We start from the raw sequence: 22,693 nt of genomic DNA on the forward strand, positions 1-22,693 counted from the left end.
GCCCAGATGCCCGAGGACCCACCAAGCAGCTTGGAGCTGAGACAGGCCGCTCCCAGTCTCCTCTGCAGCTGCAGGCCCCCAACCCCCTGGTCCACTCTGCTGGCCGCACAGCTTCAGGCCTCCTGGACGCGGGCCTGCCCTGCCTGGGGGGGCGGGGGCGCCTGCTCCTGGCTGTCCCCTCAGGTGAGGCTGCGCAGGGACAGCTGGAGAGGGGACAGCCCAGCGAGGATGGCAGGAGCCGGGGACGTGGCCCTTCCCGGGCGAAAGCCTGCTCCTGGCCAAGGCCCGCGGCGCCCCTTTAGTCTGGGTTGGGGTGACCTGCACCTTCATCCCCAAGGATCTTCGTCGCCCTGCCTCTTGGCGAGGGGAGCCCAGAGTGACTGGGGCACCCTCGTTGTCCCCCCTCGGCGTCCACGCGCGACTAGGATGTTGCTCAGCTGAGGCTGAGTAGGTCCCCTAATGGGTCACAGGGAGTCGGGGGGGGGGGAGTTGGGGCTCAAGGTGGCCATCGGCCTGGTATCTCCCACTGAGGCCCAGCCCTTCCAGAGCTTTCCATGGTGGCTGCGGGCAGTCTGACTGGTGCTCCGGGCGCTGGGCTACAGCGGGGGCAGTGGGTCCCGGCTTCCCCCCCTTTGCCCCAGGCCTCCCACTGGCAGCCCCAAAGCTTCGCCCTTCGAGGACAGCTCAAGGGCATCCAAGGGCATGTGGAGAAGGCGAGGGGACGCAGGCAGGTCCTGGGCCGTGACCAATGACCAGACGCTGCGCTGCTGGGTCAGCCGCCATCGGCTTGGCTCCCGTCACCTTCGGGGCTGGTGCGGAGACCCCACCTCGCAGGGGGCCTGGGGGAAGCAGGGCTCCAGGGTCCTCCTGAGTCCGCCCCCGCCCCCCGCCCCCCAGAGCATGGCCTGGGCCAAGGGGCCTGCGTCCCCAGCTCTGGACAGGGCTGCCCCTTCTACCTGGGCCGAGGGCAGGCAGAGCAACCCCAACTCCAGGCAGCGGGCGGAGCTGCTGGCTCCCAGACCAGGTGGAGCCCCTCCCTCCTCTGCAGGGAACGGGAAACACCCTAAGGCCCGTGCTCAGACCCTGTCCCAGGCCCCCAAGCTGAGCCCCACCCTCAGCCAGGCTCGGGGTCCCTGTGGAGACGCCTGCAGCGTGGGAGGTGCCAGCTGCCTCCGCCTCAGCCTGCCCAACCTGCCGGGCCCAGCCACTCTCGAGCTGCCCAGGGGCCTCCGGGGGGACTCAGTGTGGGGACCCCACCCCAGCCAGCTGCAGTCATGGCCCCTGGCTCCCCTGGGCCTTTCCCCACAAGTCACGGTGGCGTGGCCATGAGGGACAGGCAGGGGGGCACCTTTACCCTGCCTGGCCATGTTCGGGTCCAGAGCCTGGTGGGCAGGTGGGAGGGCAGAGCAGTGGTCACAGCTCTACCTCCGGGGCCTGCGGCCAGCCCCTCCCCTCCTCCAGGGCGACTCAATCGCAGGCCTCCAGGTCCCACCAGGGGCTCCCAGAGGACCCATGGGCAGCGGCCGTCCGTGAGCTGTGGCATGGCGACAGGCAGGCAGCCGAGCAGACATGGGACAACCTTTATTGCTGAACAGAAATGCCCGCCAGGGAGCCTGGCTGGTGGCCCCGTGCCCAGGCGGGAGTCCTGGGTGAGGCTGGGGGTGCAGTGACCACCACTGCCCCACCCACAGAGGGCGGGGAGCTGGGGGCCTGTGCTGGGTGGGAGACTGAGGACCCAAGGGTGGGAGGTGCGGGGTGCAGAGGGGCCGGCCAGGCAGGGCCCAGCCCGAGGGAGGGGGAGGCCTGGGCTCGCGCTGGTCAGGGAGGCTGGGAGCCAGGGGGCGGAGCGATGGCCCTGCGGCCCCCAGGGCGTTGTGGCAGGTGGCCCTCCTGGGGCGGTGGTGGCGGGGTGGCCTCCTTTCTGTCCAGCGCTGAGGGCTGAGGTAGGCGTGGGCTGGCCCCTCAAAGCCGGGGCTTGATGTGCAGAGTTTTCCCTGTTCCGAGAAGGGCAGAGGTCAGGTGCCAGGAGCCCCCTGGCAGGTGGAAGCCCCCCAAGCTCCCTGAGGGGCATGCACAGCAGGGGCACTGGAAGTGGGGACAGTGGCTTCGGACAGGCCACCGGGATCCAGCGTCCAGCGGGCGCAGGCCTGGCCCGTGGCCCAGGAGGTGGGAGCAGAGCCCTGGGCAGGGCAGGCCCTGGCGGTCGGCAGGAGGAGCTGGGAGCAGGTGCACAGCTGGCACCACGCTGCGCCTTCGCGGGAAAGCAGGTGTGTGCAAGCAGCCAGCTGGGGGGAGAGGGCACCGAGGTCCCCGTGCGGGGGGGGGGGGGGTAGCCTGTGGCCAGGAGCAAGGAGCCAGAGGGCGGAGAGTTGTGTCCAGGGGCCGCTCGGGTCCGTACTCCTGGGGGCCACCGCCTCTCCCTTCCCAGGAAGCCCCCTCACAGGCCGTGTCCACGCAGCTGCCCACAGGCGGCCTCTCCACATGCCCCGCAGGCTGAGCCCCCAGCCACCTGCTCCGCTGAGCGCAAGCCCAGGAGTCAGGCCCAGCAGCTGGGGCCCCAGGCCTCTGGCCCTCACAGCTGTGGGGCAGCCTGGGCGGTGAGGCTCGGCCTCCTGCCCGGGGCCCTCCCCGCCCACCTCCACGGAGCAGGGAGGGCAGGCGGATGGGGCGCCCCACCTGCCTCCTCTGACTCTGGGTTGGCTGCCGGGTTCGGGATCTTACAGAATAGAAGTGGCGGCAGAGCTCCCAGCGGCCCGTCTGCACCCCAGTGAGCCACACCCGATGGCGGGCCGGCCGCTCCTCGCCCGAGTGGGGGGTGAGAGGAGGCGGGCGGGCCGGGCCCCTCCGCGTCCGCGTTTGAGCGTGCTCAGCGGAGCTGCTAGAGGAGGCTGCGGCAAGCATCTTCCATTAACGTTACGACCGTGAAATATGACAATAAAATGATGGCCGTATGGTCGCAAATTTGCAGCCCGCCGAGCTGCGTGGGGTTTATCGTCACTCAAACGCGCGGAGAGCTGTAAAATGTTTACAGAAAGGGTCGTTTGCAGCCATAAAATCCTCTTTTCTCTCCTCAACAAGGCTGAGTGGAGCCATTTACCAAGCCCCAAATGCTCATCGGGGAGAGGGAGCATCTGTTCTCTCCAGGAGCCTGAGCCAAGCTTCCAGAACAAATTAACAGAAATGGGTGCTTTCTAATTAAATCAGCCCTTGGCCGCTGTGCGCTCACACCTCAGCCCCGCCCCTTGGCGGCAGGTGCTCAGCCATGGGCCACCTGGAGACTCTGATTGGTGGGTCAGAGCTGGGCACGGAAAGGCTCCTGGCCGTGCTGGGGCCGGCTGCCTACCTGAGTCCTTGGCGGGGGCGCTCCTGGTGGTCGGGGCCCTGGGCTGGATGCCTGGGCTGGGCGAGGACTGCAGGGAGATGAAGGAAGGCAGCTTGGAGAGGCCTCCGGAGCCCTTCCCCGCAGAGGCAGCCTCCTCCTGGAGCACCGGCTTCGGCTCCTCCTGGTCTGAGGAGGGGGAGTGGGAGGAGCGGGAGGAGGGGGAGGGGGAGGGGGAGAAGGGAGCCTTCGAGGGCAGGGCACAGGCTGCAGCTGACCCCTGTGCGGAGCAGAGAGGGGAGGCCAGGCCAGCAGCCTCCGAGGCGGGGGAGCTGGGCGTCTGCCTCACAGGGCGCGGGGCGGCCGAGGGCTTCCTGGGGGAGAGAAGGGAGAGCACCCATTGAAGGGCGGCCGCCCGCAAGGCAGGTCTGGAAGCCCCAGCCAACCACCTGGAGATCCCCTCCCAGCGGCCAGGCTCCCAGCGCCCCCTCCTGGCCCCCCAGCCACTAGGCATCACCATCCAGGTGCCAGGCCAGCCTGAGCCTGCCCTCCTCTTCCGCAAGGCTCCTTCCCACCCTCGGGCAGGTGGCCACAGGCCCCACCTCAGCAGGCCCTCCCCTGGGAGTGGGAGTCATGGCTGAGGACCCCCACCTCCTCCCTGGGGTAGGGGCAGGGCAGGGGCAGGGGCTGGCAGCACCACACTAGCTGGTTGGGGCCAGGGTTGCCCTTGGCTCTGTCCAGCTTGGAGGCCACTTAGGGCTGAGGTTTCTTTTAGGATCTGAAGCCAAAAGAGCTGGGTGGGCTGTGGGGCTGCCCAGGGCCCTGAATGTCCCCCCTCACCTGGGCCCATGGCCAGTGGAGGCCCTGCTCCTGGGAGGTGCGTGGCTGGGCTCCGGGGCGGGGGGTGCGGATGCCTGGCGGCCGGGGCGCTTCTGGTTGCGGTGCAGCAGCTGGCACTGGGCGCCCCGGGGGCAGGAGCCCCGGCGGGAGAAGTCGGGGCACAGCAGGGTGTGCTTCTTCTTGCACTGGGGAGAGGGCACAGCTGGTGAGGCCTCGTGGGCGGCAGCGTCCTGCTCGGCTGGAGCCCAGGCTCCCTGTGGGCTGGCCGGGCTCCAGCTGCCATCTCTCCAGCATGTGCCCTGAGCAACCCGTATGGCGAGGGCAGCGCCCTGCTGAACTGAGGGCCTGGGGGTCCTGCCAGGCTGGGTGGGGGTGTCCAGGGTGTGAACCCCTCCTCCTGACCACCGCCGCCTGTCCTAAGGAAGAGAGGGCAGGGTGAGGAATGGGGTGAGTGGGACTTGGGCCTTGAGGCCTGGGAGAACCTCACTGGGAGGGGTGCAGGCTTCAAGCCCAGGGGTGCGGCCGGTCATCCCAGGCCACTGCCACCGGATCCACCACACCTGTCAGGGAGGCTAATTATACCCTCGAGGGGCAGGCGCTTCGGGCACAGCTTCAGCCCCTGCCGTGGGCCCCCCTCCAGCCGAGGGGGTCCTTTCTCCCCCTCTCCCTGCAGCTGGCTCCATGGGCAGGGCAGGGGAGAGGGCAGATGCTGCGAGCCTGGGCACCCCAACTGCCCCTCACGTGGTGGCAGCAGGCAGCCGGGGACCCCCAGAGACGAACCTGGAGGAGAGCCACTGCCGAGACCACTGAGCCCACCCAGAACTGAGTTCAGACCCGCCAGCGCCGGAGCAGCCACGTGCTCGGGGGCAGCCACACACCGAGAATGCGTGGCCGTGGCCAGGGACACCGCCCTCCAGTGGAACCTCCCTCCTGCACTCGTCCAGAGCCCGGCCTCGGCCTGGGCCCAGCACCCACGCTCTGAGGAGATCTGTGCACTGGCCCACTCTTGTCCCCACCTGGCCCCATGGCCACAGGGACCAGAAGCCGCCATACTAGGGTGCGAGCCAGCAGGCCCTGCATGGACAAACCTCTAGCAAAACAGACAAAGAAGAGAAAAGTCATACGTTTCCAATAAGGAGTGGACATGGGTAGTTGTCCCTGCAGACACGGGGTAACTAGGGGACACTTCCACTCTCCTACACACGGCCCTGACAAGTTCGTGAAGTGGACCAACTGCGCGCACAGCCACCAGGCCTGACGCAAGAAGAAACAGGGCCGACTAGACCTGTGGGCGGCAAGGAGGCTGGGTCAGCATCAACCTCTGAGCAAGAAAGGCCCCACCAGATGGCTTCCCGGGGGAATCTCCTGAACATGGAAAGGTCAGACACCCACCCCCCAATTCTTCCAAAACTCTGGAGAGTCCGAGGAGTGCCTGCCAACCTGAATGGCCCAAGCAATCTGCGAAGCTCGACTTGTTACCTCGATACCAATACCAGACAAAGATGCTGCAGGAGAAGGAACTACGGCCCATACTCCTTGTGCACAGATGCGGAGCCTCCACGAACTGCCAGAGGACGGCGCAGCACACGTTAAAAGGGTTATGTGTCATGGCCACGTCGGAGTCATTCCCAGAATGCAAGGGTGGCTCAACACCCAGACAGCCATCCATGTGACCGACCGCCCTGACAAAGGGAAGGGGGAAGCACAAGGCTCGTCTCAACTAAGCAAAACAACGGACAGGATACAACGCCTTTTTATGATAAAAACACCACACAAACTAGCATCCAGAAAGGGAGCCCCCTGCACATGACACAGGCCTTCGAACAGCCCGCAGCTCGCCCAGCTCAGGGTGCAGGCTGGCCGCGGTCCCTCGAGGGCGCCCCCTTCTGCCCCTTTTATTCAACGTAGTACTGGAAGTTCTGGCAGAGCAATGAGGCAAAAATAGATTGAAAAACAGCAGGCATCCAAATAAAAAGGAAAGAAAACGATCTGTTAGCAGAGAAGCAGCCACAGAATAGCTGCTAGGTCAGTAAATACACTCAGCCACGTTCCAGGATATAAAACCAACAATCACATCATCACACCCTCGCGATGAACAATGTACAAAGGAAGTTTCAAAACTCTCTCACAACGCTTAGAAATAAGCCCAAGCAAGGCGGCAGAGGCTGGCACACTGAAAGCTCCGGAACACGGCCGAGAGGACTGAGAGACATCGCCTCGTGTGGACGGGCAGCCCGACCACTGCAGATGCTCCCAGAGGGAGCCTAGACTCAGGACAGTCCCGGCAAAATCCCAAAGGCCTAGGCCAGCGACGGCGAACCTACGACACGCGTGTCAGAGGTGACATGCGAACTCAGTTTTTTGGTTGATTTTTCTTTATTAAATGGCATTTAAATCTATAAAATAAATATCAAAAATATAAGTCTTTGTTTTACTGTGGTTGCAAATATCAAAAAATTTCTCTATGTGACACGGCACCAGAGCTAAGTTAGGGTTTTTCAAGATGCTGACTCGCCAGCTCAGAAGGTTCCCATAACTGTCGTAGGAAAACTCACCCAAACGGCCACAGGGAACCTGGAGGCCCCGAGGAGGCAACGCAATCCCGGGAACGACCAGTGTCTGGGGGGTTGCTGCTCCTGATTTCTAAACTTACGCTGAACCTGCTGTGAGAGGGACAGACCGACCAACGGGACAGACAGGCCAACGGGACAGACAGGCCAACGGGACAGACAGACCAACGGGACAGACAGGGACCAACGGGACAGACAGGCCAACGGGACAGACAGGCCAACGGGACAGACAGGGACCAACGGGACAGACAGGCCAACAGGACAGACAGGGACCAACGGGACAGACAGGCCAACGGGACAGACAGACCAACGGGACAGACAGACACCAACGGGACAGACAGACACCAACGGGACAGACAGACACCAACGGGACAGACAGGCCCGGAACAAGCCCCCCCACGGACGTCAACGGACCCGAGAAGGGCGCCACCGTCGGTGGAAAGAACCGTCTTTTCGCGAATGGTGCTGGGACAACGGGACCCCCACAGGCAGAGAAATGAGGTGGCCCCTCTACCACCACAGACAAAAATTAACTCGAAATGGGCCAAAGACCTACACTTGAGGCTGAAACTACAGCACCCCATACGGCAGGACGGGGGAGCCGCATGGCGCTGAATTTACAAAACGGCATCTCCGGACACGGGGGCGAGGGGGCGGGGAGGCAGGAGCCACAGGAGAGTGACAGGACAGCTCACTGAGCAGCTCACTCTCTGGTAAGGGCTTGGGTTCTAGAATATGTTCATTTCCATTCAAAAATGGCCAAGGACTTGAGTAGACGTTCTCCCACGAGGACACCCCAGTGACCAGTGAGCACCTGCAGGAATGTCAGCACCGCCGGTCGCCGGGGAAATGCAACCGCCCCCACGCGAGCCTCCTCAGATGTGACTGTAAAAGGGGGGCAGCAGCCGGGAGGGAGGGGGGGCCGCCGCACACGCTGCCGGACGTCGCAGCAGTCGCGCAGGAAAGCCGCGCGGGTCCTCAAGCGCTAAGAGCAGAATCACCCGCCGGCCCCTCGGTTTCACTGTGGGGCGTCTGCCCCGAGAACGGCACCCACGTCCACCCAGAGACTCGGCACCAGCGTGCACAGCAGGATGGTGAGACGGCCGGGCCAGGAGGCAAGGAGCACCGCTCAGCCGCAGAAGGAATGCAGTCCTGAGACCACAACACGATGACCCCCAAACACGCTAAACCAGAGAAGCCATGACCTGCCCCCAACAGACAATTCGGAGAGGAGGCGGGCGGGCTGCGCGATGCTGCACAGCCTTGCACGTGGACTAGACTAGACCTTGGGGCGTGCGCCTGCCCTGGGTGAGCAGGAAGGTACGCACACCGCCCTCTTTACACAGAGCAGCGGCTTTGTGACCCTGGGCGCCAGGATCGGAGGGAAGGATGGGCAGTTTGCACGCGGTGCGGGGAAGGGCCCATGTGTGAGAACACCTGGCCCCAGCGGGTGGGCCGCGAGCAGCGGACAACGGCCTTCCCTTCCCCCGGCGCCTGCACAGAGGCGGCCGCCCCCCATGTGGGGGGCTCTGCACATCCCCGTTTTACAGAAAAGAAAAGGGGCTGGAGTGGCAGGCGTGGGGCTGGCGGCAGAAGATGAGGGCGGGGCCTTGGGTGGGACAGATCCTAGGACAGACCCACAGGGTGAGAAACGGAAGAACGGTGCCCCAAACCAGGAAGAGTTCAACTGAAAGGCAAAGCTACCAGGCGGTGGTCAATGGGGGCGCTGCTGCGATCAGAAGGCAGGGAATGAGCGCCAGCCAGAGGGCACAGCGTCTGTGAGGCAGGAGAGGGACGCCTCACTGCTGGGAGCCCCCAGGCAGCATGAGCAATAGGAAGTCCAGGGAGGGCCGGAGTGCGGGTGTGGGGCGTGGTTACGGTGTTTTGTCCACGTTCAAGCCTCGGACTAATGAAGGGACAGGGTCCTCTCACTGCCACGTGCAAGTCCCAGCTGGAGGGCAGGGCCCCCCCAGCACAATCATAGCCAACGGCTGTGGTCGTGAGCTTGACCCTATGGTCCGAACACGTGGCCCCACGCGCCTCGTGCTAGAGTTCGGGTGCATGTAGTTGAGTGGGGTTGGAACTCATGAGAATGCTGTAAACAACGTGATCGCACCCCTGCTTTGCCCCGTGGCATCTGCTACAAAATAAAGACACGGCCTGTGGGCGCTGGCTCCTCATCAGGGAGCAGCGTCCCACCAAAACCCAGCCTTCATTCTCTTGTCTGTCTTTCCTTAATCCTTTCACCCCCCCACTCGGGGTCACCCTTGGCTGTGCTGGCGTGGCACATGCGGGCAGGCTGGCGGCAGTGGCAGTGGCAGTGTGACCTCGAGGTTCTGTGCAGAGGGGGCTGGAGGGTGCAGGGCTGCAGCGGGAGAGCCAGGTGAGCCTGCAGCACCTGCAGTGCCTCAAACGCAAGGCCAGGCCATATGCCCCTAAGTGGACAGGGACGGGAGGGATGTCACCTGCAGAGTCCACACTGATGCAAACCCGATTGAGCTCTCCCTGAGCCAGCGCCACCAGAACCCACGGACGGGACGATGGCTTCGCACGCAGAGGACAAACACGGCAGCTGTGGAACTAGCGGGTGGAGCAGCTTCCGGAGTCTCCCCCGCCACAAGCACACACACACACACACACACACACGCACGCACACGCACACACATGCACACACACACGCACACGCACACGCACGAAGCAGAAGGCCGACACCACACTGAGTGACGCGGGTCAGCAGGCCCCGTGGCCGGTGAGCCCCAGCCCAGGGGCCAGAGCAGCCCGAGTGACTCACACGAAAAGGGACGCCCCCCTTTAACAAGCCGTGGCTCCAGGAAGCAGGGTTAACAATTCCACTCGATCCAGTGGAATATCACCAACTCTCTGGGGCCATTCGGCTGGCACTCCAGGCGGGAGGTGCCCACTCAGCACTTCTCATATTATTTAGAGAATCGAGTTAACCCTCCCGGGCCCGGCTCGCGCCCGCGCGGCCTGCTCAGCGCTTTCCCATCTATAATTACGAGCCGCTATCCATCATGTGGGCCGCGCAGCGCCCGCCCCGAAAGGGGCGCAGTAAGCACTTCCTCCAGGAGCAACACTGAAACACAGCTCTGACCTTCCTTTTAAACCGGAGGATTTTACAATAACCATCCACCGCCCGACCCCGCACCGGGCGTCCCTCAGGTGACCCGTCCACCCCGTCAGGCCCATCTCGGCCTGGTGGCAGGAAGGGGTCAGCCCTGCCCGGTGCCCCCGCTTCCCTCAGAGCCCGGCCAGGCTGCAGGCCCCCGAGGCGGGCGCCATGCACCAGCGGTGGGGCAGGTGAGCAGCTGCCTGTTGGGGCGCCAGGGACTGAGGAGACCCGTCCAGCCCCCACCCTCAGGCCCACGTGGGGACAGGAAGGGGGAGGGGCTCACCTTGGCGCCCAGCGGGCAGTAGCCTTTGAGGAAGTCGGTGCAGACCTCCGCCTTCCGAGACACGTAGACGTGGCTGTAGGGGCAGTCGCTGTTGCTGCAGATCCCCTTCAGGAAGTAGGAGCACACAGGCATCTGTGGGGAGGGAGGGGCAGCAGTGAGGGCGAGGCCTACAGCTCCTGCACCGGTCAGGCGTCTGCACCCCACTTCCCAGATAAACACCCCGACTCTAGGGTCCTGCCACATGCTCCACAGCCAGGAATGCGCCGCACAGACTGTGGCTGGAGGCCTCACAAGGTCCTGCCCCAGGAGGAGGGGACACAGCACCGGCCACAGCAGGGCCAGCAGGAGCCAGGGCACCTCCTTGGACGGGAGCCGGGCAGCCCTACCAGGGGCTCAGGACTGAGATGGGGCCTCCGAGCCCGTCCCAGGCTGTGGGCCGCACGGGGGCAGGCTTTCCAGTGACCTGAGCAGTGGACGCCTCAGTGTCCTGGGCTGGAGACCTGGCCCCTCCTGGGCAAGGGTGGGCGGTGGGCGGTGGGCTCAGCGGGCAGGGAGCCGCCGGGAGCAGCCCCAGTCTGTGGAGGCCTGGCAGGGGCCCGGCCAGTACCCTGGCCTGTGGCAGGTGGCCCAGCTGGGACAGGAAGATGCACAGCCCCCCTCCTTCCCACTGGGAAACAGCCCCGAGAGCCAGCGGGAGTCTCTGACCCCCCCCCCTGACCTTTGCAGCTGCCACTTTTCCAGCGACTCCTCTCTGGGACCTCAGCCGCCCACTGTCCTGCAGGAGCCACGCAGGGCCCTGTGGGTCTCCCCCTCCCGCTACTCTGCGGGGGCGGGGCAGCACCCCCAGTCGGTCCCCCTGGCTCCCCACTGGCACTTTTCTGGGGGAGGGGGGAGGGGGCTGAGGAGGGAGAGCAGAGAAACAAAGGCGGTTTCCCTGCGTGCGAGTTTGTTTCTAATTGTCTTTTAACGGCAGCGCAGAGCGGAGAGGGGCCGGTGGAGGGGGGGCTGCAGACAACCCCCTTAATGTGGCTTTTGATCTAGAGCCCAAATTAGCTCTAATAAAAAGGATAATGAAGCCAGCTCCACGCCAGGCGGAGCTCCGCCTCGCTGTCAGCACGGCCGTTATCCAGAGGAGACGGCCTTCTCGTTTCAATTAACCTTGTTTGCACCCACAGCGTCCACACAAATAACAGCAACGTTAACGCAGAAGCCGCGGCCACGCAGACGGCCCGGGCGCGGCTTTGGAGCCAAGAGCTAATGAGCCCGAAACTCGACGTGAGTCTCCAAATCGCTAGCCAGAGCTTGGAGCTCCATTAGGGAAAAACGCTGATTCTCCCCAAGCTCCTCAAGGGGAAAAGCTGTTGCCACAGCAGCACTGCCCGCCGCCCGCCCCCCTCCCCCGTCGGCCCCTCCCTGGGCTCCCCGGCCAGCACTGGCCCAGCCTGAACTCCCGTACCCACTGGGACCACACGCCACCCTGGCTCTGCCCCTTGGGAGCCTGCAGATGGGGTCCACTCACCTCAACCCACGGGGTAGGGGCCTGGGACCAGAGGCCCTCTGCGCCCCCCGCCCGGTTCCCTGTGATTGGGAAGCCTCTGGCCTCTCAGCACCCTTTGCCCACGGCTGCCCCTTGCCCATCGCAGACCTGTCCTCACAGCGAGGGGCCCTGTGGGCACTGGCAGGAGGCATGGCACAGGACCCCGCCAGGAGGGCTGGGTGAGAGCCGGCTGAGCAGAGTGGGGGCCCCCCCGGGGGATGGAGAGCAGAGCCTTCGGGTCACAGCCCAGCTCCTGGCCGACGCCAGGGGACCTGTCAGGAACACACCAGGTGCCCCCGCTCCCGCCGGAGCTGCGCTCACCTTCTCCTTGGAGACCTGGTGGGAGAAGGGGCAGGTCCCGTCCGTCTTCTTGCACGTGCCCCGGAGAAACCTATGCGAACGGACGGGGAAGAGGGTTAAGGGCGGGTGAGACGGACGGCCCTCGCAGACCCACGCCAGCCAGCCACCTGGAGGCCGGGCTCACCTGGTGCACACGGCCACCTTCTCAGGGTCGTGGATGTAGGGGCAGCGCTCGCCGCGGTTGCACCTGCCGAAGCGGTTGTAGTACATGCAGTACTCCTGCTCTGCCCGGCGCCGCCTCTGCCTGGCCTGCCGCACGATGGCCAGGCTGCGCTGCACGGCCCGGCTGCGGACAGGGGGTGGGGTGAGGCCGACAGAGGTGCACAGACCGCCCCCCCCCCCCACCACCCCAGGAACATACCTGGCCAGGGAGCGGCTGCAGCTGCCAGGAGTGTCCAGCCGGCCTGTGGGGAGAGGCAGGTCAGGCCCACCCCCAGCCTGGGCTCTGCCCGCTCCCCAGCTTGGCACAGGCCCCTTGGTCTCCACCATGAGCTCAGACCCAGCAATCCCCTCCGGGGGACCACCCCCTTCCCGAGGCTGGGTTCCTGCCAGGCCCTGCCTCTCGCCCACACACATGGCCGCAGACGTGGCACAGGGACCGGCTCCCCAGGGCCATACTGCCCCCTCTGCCTGGGGCAGAGCCCAGGGCATGTGGCCGAGTGGCTCTGGAGACGGCCCTGGCTTCCCATGAGCCAGTGGTCTTGTGCATTTAAAGGGAGTGAAATCAGACAGACAGACAGAGGTACGTGGCCACGAGCCGGACACCCTCAGCCCGGCTCTGGGGCCCTGACAAGCAGGTCCAGCTCCCAGGCCTCAGCAGCCCAAAGGGCAGCTGCTCACCAAGTGGATGTGGGGGGGGGGGCTTGGGCTTGCCCTGCGGGGGGTCCTGTGGACACTGAACCCCGCCTGTGACACGTCCCCTCCCAGGCGCAGGGCAGGGCGGGAGCCTCCGCGGACACCAGGTCCCATTTCCTGGCAGCTGCTGAGATGGCTCGGCTGGGCGACCCCACGGGAAGCTGGGGGCCGGGCGATGACAAAGCACCGCGGCAAAGGCTGTCCCTGCACTTCCTGGCCCGGCGGGCACCCTCCTGGCGACCTTCCCAGGGCCACTGCCTCTGCAGCCTGTGCCGCCCAAGTCCCTGCCCAACCTGGGCACTCGGGAGCCCTCTACAGGCCCGGCCCTCACTGCCTGCTGGAGCGACACCCTGCCACTGCCCCCCCCCCGACCCCCATCCCCCCCACCCCCGCACCTCAGTCTCCTCCAGTTAAAAGGGGGCCTGCGCCCTGGCTGCTGGGGCTCAACCTGGAGGTTGCTGGTTTGAGTCCCGATCCCAGTGGGGGCGTGTGGGAGGCAGCAGTGGATCCTTGTCTCTCTCACACCCATGTCTCTCTCTCCCTCTCTGAAATCAATAAAAAAAGTTTACTAATAAAAAAAATAAAGGGGTGTCTCCAAGGCTGAACAGCAGGACCCCAACAGGAGGACGTGCTCTGCGTGGAAGCCAGGCTGGCGGCGGTGCAGGAGGCGGGGCCGGCGGGGGACAGAGGGGCTCTGGGGGGCGTAGGGCAGCCCAGACCCAGTGGAGCCGGTTCCCAGGCTGGGACACCCCCGGGGCTGTGGGTCCGGCCCCGTGGCACGTGGTGCGTGCACCTGCCCGCTGGCGGGGACGGTGCGATGGGATGGCCGGTGCTGGCGGTCCCGGCTGCCACCCAGGCCGCGCTGAGGCCGTGGCGCCGCCCGCTCCTGCCAGGGGTGCTGTCACCACGTGGCTCCTGAGGGGGCCGGCTCACTCCCCTCCCACTTTCTGCTCTTAGAGATGCCAGTGTGGGGCTCGGGCGCTTTGCCAGGCACAGGAGGCAGCTTTCAGACGCTCCGGGCGTTAAAAATGCACATCAAGTGGCGGTGAGGGGCCGAGGTGCTGAAACATTCAGCTGAAACCGCCCTGGAGCAGGAGGTGTGAGCCTTCGAGAGAACGCGCTTCCCAGGATCTTCCCAAAATAGGCAGTCCCCCCCCCCCACCGTGCCCTCCCTGCGGGTGCCCGGCCCTGACCGGCTCTGGTCAGAGGGCGCCCCTGGGCACAGTGCCCCCGCGGAGAGACGGACACCCTGGCCTGGCTCTGGTAACGGGAGCCTAGGAGGCGGCGTGTGGGAGGGAGGGAGGGGGGCAGGGGTGGGGTGCGGGCCACAGTCAGGCACTCTGTGACCTCGAAGCAGCCATCTTGGGGCCGACAGGTCACAGGCGAGAGGCATGCAGTCACACCTGCCCAGGAGGAGCCTGCCACAGCGGCCGTGCTCTGGGGCTAGGGCCAGCCTGCAGTCCCGGCCGAGACGGTGGCCCTGGCAGGGGACGAGGCGCGCAGGGACCCACAGCTCTGGGACCCACAGGCCCACGAAGTGCCCATCAGAGCCACACCCAGTGCACCAGGTCTCAGCAGGGCCTGTGGGAGGGTCCTGGGGCTGGGCCTGTGGAGGGCAGGCCTTGGACCCAGGAAGGAAGTGCCTGGCCCCAGGGTCAGGAGCGTGTCTGCCCCAGGAAGACAGGCTCTGAGCTCTGCGTCCCCCAGAAAGCAACGCCCCCCAGAAAGCCACGGAGGCAGGAGAGGCCGAGGGAGGGTCAGGAGGCTGCTCCTTCCTGCTGAGGCCACAGCTCCTCTCACATGAGGAGAAGCTATTCGGCCAAGTGGGCGCGGGTCAGGGCACAGCGCCAGCTGGAGCCATCGGCCCCTCCCAGTGAGGAGCCCCGAGGGCTCGCTCCCCTCTGTCCTGTCCTGTCCCCGCCTTCCCCGCCCTGAGCTGGGAGGGCTGAGCCCTAGGCCTGCCCCTCAGAGGCCACCGAGGCTGGTCAGCAGGTGGCAGCGCGGCCTGCAGGGCAGGTCTTTGGGGAGGGGCCTCCTGGATCGGTGGCCCCAGGCCCCTGAGGCTGGGGGTGGGGAGAAGGGTGGGGGCCGATTCTGGGGACCGTGCAATGTGGCCACCACCCTGTGCGAAGAGAGACAGCTCTACCCCAGCAGGTGGGCAGGTGGGGCCTGACTGGGGGGAAGGGTGCACCCCCATAGTGCCCCCAGCGCCGGCCCCTCCCACAGGCTCTGCCTGCCTCCCCAGGTGGCACCTGGGTTTCTCCCTAGGGTTGGACGCAGGGCCCAGCAGCAGCTCTGTGAGGAGGTGCAGACCGCCTCTTCCTCTCTGGCCGCCAGGCACTTCTGCCACAGAGACCAGGGGATACGGAAGGGGAGGGGCGGGGCCTGCCCGGCGTGGCTCCCGGGTTAGTGTCGGCCCACGCACCCAAGGGTCTCAAGTCTGATTCCCGGACAAGGCTGTGTATGTCAGGCCAGGGAGGAGTCCCTGAGGCCTGGTTTCAGTAAGTGGCACCAGACCCCTGGGGCTGACGGGGTGGGCATGTGGCCCCATGAGATGCCCACTGAAGGGCATTCTGTCTGCAGGCCAGTAAGCTCGTCCAGCCCGTGAGGTGAGGGCGCAAGAGCAGAGCCAGGTCCTGCCAGCCAGGCCAGCGTGGGGGTCAGGGGACAAGGGCCAGTGCCAAGGAGGCCCCAGGGGAGATGGGCCAGCGAGTTCAACCACAGGGGCCAACCAGACATCCCTCTGCAGCGCGGCCCTGGGCCCGCCCTCTGTGGCTCCGTCACCCAGGAGGAGCTGCCCTCTGTGGCTCTGTCACCCAGGAGGAGCTGCCCTCTGTGGCTCTGTCACCCAGGAGGAGCTGCCCTCTGTGGCTCTGTCACCCAGGAGGAGCCCGCCTCAGGGGAGAGGCAGGTGGGGAGGGCTCTGCTTCTGGGGAAGGCAGTGGATGAGACCCTGCCCTCCACCATGCCACTGCTGTGTGTGGAGCCTGAGGGCCATGACTACGGATGCCACCAGCCTTTCAGCTCTGACGTTAGAGGCAACCGACCTGCTAGTGGGAGGGGCTGTCCTGACCCAGCACTGCGCCCTTGGGGCTGAGCCTAGGAGGCCCCGTAGGGAAGCCTGGCCAGCGCCCTGCACCTGCTTTTCGCCAGCAAAGGGATGGTGACGCTGAGGCCCACGGGCAGAATGGAGCCAGGCCTCCCAGGCCCTGAGTGTCTCCGTGGGTAGCCCAGCGGACCTGCCTGGAAGAGGGCTGTGGGCGCCCTGAGCCCCACAGACAGAGGCCCTGGGAGCCTGGCCGGCAGGGGTGGGGCCGGGGCCCTGGTGCTGCAACCCCACCTGCCTGCAATCCTGCCCTTTTTTCTGACAGAACGGGAAGAGGGTAAAAGAGGACTGAAACCACAACATTCCCCGAGTTAATCTGTACCATAAGCGAACCCAAAGCATCCCCTCCTGCTCGGACTGTTTCCGGGGAGGCGGTGCCAATGTGATTCCAGGGCCACGGCCCCAGGTGCTCCCTCGCCAGCCCTGCTCACCATACCTGGCTCGTTGCCTTTGTTCAGGAGCAAACACGGGAAATCAGGGACCGCTCAGCCCAGTGAGAGCCCTCGCCTGCCTGAGGGGCCTTCCCTGGGAACAGAGGCTGCAGGGCCTCCCGTCAGTGCCCGGCCTGCTCCCCGCCTTGCCCAACATCAGGGCGAGTTGAAGTGATGAATGCTGCTGGGATTTGAGGAGCAGCCCCTCGGAAGGGGGAGCAGCCACTTGGAAGGGGGAGCAACCAATCAGAAGGGGGAGCACCCATTCGGAAGGGGGCCCAGGAGCATCTTGGGAGTGAAGCCGGGAGAGGCGGGCCGGGCCTCAGGGAGCCTCACCTGTACGCAGGAGGGGCCTGCAGGCCCCCTCAGCACTGGGCCGGCCGGGAGTCTTGGCGAGCTTGTTGGCTGTCACCCGGTAGAGCACCCCTCCGATACAGCGGTAGCCTCTGTCCCGCCAGCGGGGGGAGCCGAGCTGGACCCTCCCACCGCCGCGGGCAGGGCGCAGGCGATTCAGCACCAGGGACCTGCAGACACAGGAGATGCCAGTCAGCTGAGCTCCAAGACCCCAGGCGGGAGGCCTCTGCTGCCCTGCCCCCCACAGCACAGGAGGGGTGTCCCAACCCCACCAGCCAGGCTCTGTGAGCCCCTGAAGGGTCACGGGGAAGAGACAAGCCTCCCCTCCAACAGGCACACCCCGGAGCCAGGACGGCCTGGGCCCTGGAGGAGGCCTGACATCCTCACTTAGAGACGCCCTGCAGGCACCGGGGCCCCCACAGTGGGATCGGCCACAGGCTCCCGGGCTGGGCTCGGTGGCCCTGCAGCATCCTGGCTGACCTGCCCCCAGCTGTCCCCTGAGCTGCTGCCACCAGGAGGAGGGGTGGGGCGTCCAGGGTGGGACCAGCCAGCCTCCTGACTCCAGAGGGCGTGGGGCTCACCCCTCAGGACAAATCCCAACAGTAATTTATTTCTGCGAATGGAGCTTCATTCCATGCCAGCTATGACCACTGTGCAGCCTGCCTCCTGGCAAAGCAGCCTGCCCGTCTTTGTGGACACACTGCCTCTCCCCCGAGGCCCCCCTCGGGCACAGCAGGGAGCAGTGAGGTGGAGGCCACAACGCGCACACGGAACCCAACCCCACGTGGGCAGCAGGAGGGCGCCCCTAAACGAGGATGTGATGAGTGCGGTGGGGCAGCACCCAGGCACCCACATAGGCGCACCCAGAACTGAGGTGCTGGGTCAGTAGCCCTGCTCTTGGGCGTGGCCGCCCCCCCCCCCCACGCAGCCTGCACCCCTCTCCCCAGGACCTCGGGACGAATCTGCGGATAAGGACAAGCTCCGGGAGGCACAGGAGGCAGCCGCCTGGAGCACTTCACCCCATTTCCCTTCATTAAAGTCCAGTCCCGAGCACCGACCATGGGCCCCACCCAGGGACCCCAGAGATGGCCCAGGCCGCCCCTGCCCGTGCGCTCCAGCTGCCCCACAAAAGGCGAGTCTGGGCGGGAGGGTGGGGTGTGTGGGCACCCCCTGGGGGAGGCAGCCAGCCCTCCAGGCTCTCCTGAGACCTCGGGCCAGGGTGAGGAGAGAGGGCAGGGCTGGTAGGGGAGGGTCTTTTCCTGCGCCAGCCCCTCCCTGCAGGCCCGCCAACGCTGGGGCCCCGAGGGGCTCTGCACCCTCCGCAGGCGCTGTGGCCCCTGTTCTCAGGGCAGCTGTGCCTGAGCCCCCATCCCACAGCCCAGAGCGGAGCCCCGGCCAGCGGAGTCAGGGAAACCGCGTCCCTGCAGGGTCACGAGGCCGCCCCAAGGAGGGGCGCACCCACAGAACTGCGGGGAGCGGGCCAGGGCCCGGGGAAAGCCCACCTGCCCTGGAAGACAGGCCCAACCTGCAGTGCCCTGACCACCTGTGTCCTTCCTCACCCGCTGTCCCTGATTGAGGACTGGGACGGGGGAGGGGGCACCCGCCCGCACACAGGAGCCTCTCGCTGCCTGGGTGTCAGAGCCTCAGCCAATGGCTACCTAATGGCGAGGACAGCCTGTGGGAAGGAGCTGGGCTGAGGAGAGGGGGTGAGATTAATGAGGTAATAGCGGGGCCAAGGGCCTGGGGACGCTCCTGCCCTCGCCCAGGGCCTGGTAATTCCTTTTCTCCAGCAGCAGCCTCAGGTCTAAAGGCTTCTCCCTGCGTCCGGTGGGCCCACGCCGCCAGGAAATTTCATTAACGCTGGGAAATAGGAAAGGTATTAAGCGTGGATAATGAAGGCCAGGGAGGGAGCTGTGCCTTCAGACGGTCTTCTTTCTCGCCTCTGTAATAGGAGGCATGAACTTCCCCTTCAAATCCATTTCTAATCCATTTGAAATACTACAGCAAATTATCTTTCCTTCAGCCTGAAAGAGGCCAGCCAATTTACTCCGAATAGAAGTGACGATGCCCCAGGATTTATCACCATAACCTTGACTACACCCCCCCGGGGGGGGGGCACGAAGGACGGGGGATGGGGGGAGACAACACTTTAAGTGAAAATGGGCAGCAATGGGGGCGACACACCAGAGGCAGGTGAAAGAGGAGCTGCCCACGTGTCCTCCGCGTGGGGAGCAGCGGGCAGTTCCCGGCCGCCCGCCCGCCGTGAGCACATGGGTGGGGCCAGGCCATGCGGGAGCGGAGGGGGAGGTACCAGGGCAGAGACCCAGAGGAAGGCACCAGGGTCTGGGCAAGACAGGAGGCTGCGCCGAGAAGCCAGGGACCAGGGAAGGGTGTGCAGGGCTCACCTCGGGCAGACCCGAGAGGGCCACTCTGCCAGGCCCCCCTGGACACCAGGCTCTGCTCCTTCAACCCTGAGGTCCCTCGTGGCTCAGCACACCAGCTCCACCAGCAGCCTGGCACCCTCCTCAGGGACTAGAGAGGGCGGGGCCTCCCCTGGGACAGGGTCACCCGGGGCCAGAGACCCCGCATGAGAGTGTGGTGGCGGGCGGGCCGTGGGCCGAGGCCGGGGCCACATGCAGGGAGACCCGGCCGCAGGGCGGTGGCTGGCAGGGGCTCAGCCTGGCTCCCAGGTGGAGTCTGACCGCCGACCCCCCTTGGCTGGGGCAGGGGCAGTGAGTGGCCAGGCCGCCCAGGCGGTGCTGACCCGCCAGGGGCGGGGGGCTGGCTGGGGAGCAGAGAAAGCAAGTGGGGAAGCAGTTTCAGGAAATGGAGCGCGGTTCTGCGAGGCTGCGAGGTGCAGGGAGTGCGCCGTCAGCAGAAGCGGAGGCGGCTCCGCACAGCAAATCCCAAGTAGGTCAGGCAGCACCACCGTGACGGCTGCAGGCTTAGCACGCTCTCCACAGAACGCTGACGCCCCCCGCCTCCCACTGCTCCCAGGCCCCGGCGCAGGGCTGCAGGCTTAGCACGCTCTCCACAGCACGCTGACGCCCCCCGCCTCCCCCTGCTCCCAGGCCCCGGCGCAGGGCCAGTGCAGTGTGTGCCACCTGCCTGGCAGAGACGTGGCTCGAGCTCAGAGAGAGCCCACACCCTTCCTACGCACCCCTCAAGGCCGGCGCAGCTCAGGCCTCCCCTCACGAGGCCCCCCACATGCCGGGTGGTCTGCAGGGCGGTGCTGACAGAAGGTTCTGGGGGAGACAGAGTCCCCCAGTGAGCAGGGGTGCAGCATGGGAGGTGAGGGGGCAGCCCCCCTGCAGCCGCTCCCCTGCAGCCACCTGGCTCTCGGGGCCGCCCCCTCCCTTTCTCGCCACCTTGGGACAGAGGCAGGACCACTGCTGGGCACTGAGGCCTGGGTACACGGGGCTGTGTGGCCTTGGGGGGCTGGCCCGCAGGTCGCCTGGAGGCTCCCCCAGGTGCCGCTCCTTCCTGAGGGAGACCCCCACCTCTCCCAGGTAACCAGCAGCAGTGACTCCGGGCGCCCTCCAGCCACGCGCTGTGGCCACACTAACTGCGCTGCGTCCATCACACCGCGGCCCCGTCACAGGGCTGGGCTACGTGATGTGCTCACATCTGTTCAATTGGTATTTCGATCGATGGATGCATTACAAGCTTTCCCTATAAGAGCCTAATAAACAACAAGATGGAAAGTAAAATTCTCCATAAAATGACACTTTAAACATCCATTCCAGCCAAAGCTATTGGTGTTTTGTACGTTAGCTGCAAAAAAACAGGTATTATTGGGCCTTAATGGCCCCACAAGGGGGTGCAGAGTTCAGCTTGAGGGGCAGAGGGGCTGGGGCCCAGGGCTGGGGCGGGTCCTCGACCGAGTGTCCGAGTGTCCCCTCAGCCTTTGGCCCCTCCTCTGCTCCCCCACCCCCAACTCTCTCCATCACCCCTCCTCTCCCTCTCTACCCTCTGTCTCTCTGTCCCCACCCCACCTGGCCCCGCAGTGGCCATCCCCTGCCCTGATGTGAGCTCCTGAGGCAGCCCGCCACCTGGGCCCGAGCCCGCAGGACCCCTGGCAGGGCTCCGCGTGGGGACAAGCCATGGATGGAAGGCACAGGCAGAGCCTGGCTGGGTTCCCTGGGAGACAGTCCCCATGGGGGTCCGTGCCAGAGGCCCACCCGACCCGGCACCTGCCCTCCCACAGCAGCGCAGCCTGAGGCCCGCAAGGCCTCGCCCCAGTGCCTCCCTCCACGCCCCAGCCCGGAACCTGGAGACACCTGCCACCCGCGGCCTGCACCCCGTCCACCATCAGCCCCTGCACCCTCCACCCCGATGCCTCCTGCGGGCCCTGAGCCGCACCACCAGGATGCGGAGACGGCCCATAGACCGGAGCCCTGGCGGCCAAGGCCCCTGAGAAGCCGGCACCGTGGTGTCTGCAGCGGGCGCCTCGAGCTGCTCCAATAGGCTCCTCTCGCCTGCTGGGGCAGTCGCTGGGCCTCGCCCTCACCTCTGGTCAGCTGAGGTGCCACCCGGCCTGACCCACCGGGATAAGCCCCACCCTTGATGGGTTCCAGGTAAAGGGCCCCGCTGCCTGCACCCCATTTCTCCAGCTCCCTCTGGGTCGTGCCCCTCACCCTCTGCCCCCTGGCTGGGTTCCAGCCCCCACCATGGCCACCATCTGCTCTGCCCCTACCCCCCGCCTCCCTGGTGACCCCTAGGACAGTCACCCCGTGAGGTCACGACGCAGCCCAGCTGAGGGACACGAGGGCAGTCCGGGCCAGGGGTGCGCGAGCTTCCATCTTACACACGTCCCCAAATACATGCCCAGTAGATCAACGTTTTAAACGTAAAACTTGGAAGAAAATGTCACTGGACTCACATAATCTTGAGGAGGGGCCTCTGTCCTAAGCAGACCAATATACTGCCTTAAGAGGATGACAGACTGAAGTCCACAGAAAAGTAAAAATCCTGTTAAAAATTCCCAAACAAAACTGAAAGGCAAAACTGAAGTTGAAGAAAAAGAAGAGTCTGATGAAAGGGTGACACGCAGGCCACCCGACGAGCCTGGCAGACGCGCCAGGAACACGTGGAGGCAAACGAACAGGACGCACCTGACACGGCCTGGAGGGAACAGACGGGCCTGGCGAGCGCGGCCGAGCTGCCCAGAGGCTCTTGGCTGGTGGCCACACTGAGGGGCCAGAGAGATGCAAATGGCCAGCAGGAGGCACTGCCCGGCTAGGCTCCCGGCAGCAGAGCAGCGGCCTGTCCTGGAGGGGCGGTCTCCCCAGAGGAAACCCCAAAAGTGATGACGAGCGACTTCAACAGCCTGATCAGGACCTGCATGGTGGTCCAGTTGTGTCTGCCTAACAGGCGGCCAGCGCTCCTCCAACAAGTCTCCCGGCTGAGACAAGAGGGCCCAGGCCACCTGGGGGCAGGCTGAGGGGGTGCACGCTAGCGGAGCAAGGTGCTGAATTCTTCAGGGAGCCCTCCAGGGCCAAGCAGGCCTGCGCGGCCCCACCCGCCCACACCCCCCCCTCCGGCGGGGCAGGTTAGGGACGGGGTGGGCGGGGCCTCTGGCCGGAGGGTAGGAGGGGCTGGAAGCGCGCCCCCAAAGGAGCAGCGGGCAGAGGGGACGAGGCCGGCCATCCTTTAGGCCCCGGCCGGTGCTTTATGGCCTTTTTAATTCGGCTCCGGCTACTATTAATGCGGGTAACGCTGAGATTATATCTATTTTCTGGCGTCTGGCTGTGATTTACTCGCGCCGTCTTTCCGGTGGAGGCCCCCGCGCTGCTAAATCAAGCGCCTGCCAATTAAGTGCTGACTGGGGAGTGGACGCGGCCCACAGACATCGCCGCAAATTACTCCGCTCGGCGGGTGGGCGCGCGGGCGCGGGCCTTGCTGACTT

General features: G+C 65.6%; 1 protein-coding gene across 3 annotated transcripts in view; it reads right to left on the minus strand.

Annotated features, from left to right (window-relative positions):
* Nucleotides 1-1,566: 1,566 nt before the first annotated feature.
* Nucleotides 1,567-22,693, minus strand: part of ZC3H3 (zinc finger CCCH-type containing 3) — a 42,845-nt gene continuing 21,718 nt past the window's right edge. The window contains exons 5-13 of one of the 3 annotated variants that reach the window (XR_004966781.1): nucleotides 16,768-16,955; nucleotides 12,401-12,443; nucleotides 12,164-12,325; nucleotides 12,001-12,070; nucleotides 10,143-10,274; nucleotides 4,160-4,344; nucleotides 3,344-3,693; nucleotides 2,722-3,014; nucleotides 1,567-1,994 (exon numbers count right to left, since the gene is read on the minus strand). Coding sequence is in view for 1 of the 3 variants with exons in the window: in XM_036303739.1 (XP_036159632.1) it covers nucleotides 1,963-1,994; nucleotides 3,344-3,693; nucleotides 4,160-4,344; nucleotides 10,143-10,274; nucleotides 12,001-12,070; nucleotides 12,164-12,325; nucleotides 12,401-12,443; nucleotides 16,768-16,955 (1,162 nt within the window). In the remaining 2 variants the exon portion in view is untranslated. Of the gene's footprint in view, nucleotides 1,995-2,676; nucleotides 3,015-3,343; nucleotides 3,694-4,159; nucleotides 4,345-10,142; nucleotides 10,275-12,000; nucleotides 12,071-12,163; nucleotides 12,326-12,400; nucleotides 12,444-16,767; nucleotides 16,956-22,693 lie in introns of all 3 variants that reach the window. The other 2 variants (XR_004966782.1, XM_036303739.1) reach the window with 2 other exon arrangements.

Source organism: Myotis myotis, unplaced genomic scaffold (assembly GCF_014108235.1).
Source record: "Myotis myotis isolate mMyoMyo1 unplaced genomic scaffold, mMyoMyo1.p scaffold_m19_p_38, whole genome shotgun sequence".
Classification (NCBI taxonomy): Eukaryota; Metazoa; Chordata; class Mammalia; order Chiroptera; family Vespertilionidae; genus Myotis; species Myotis myotis.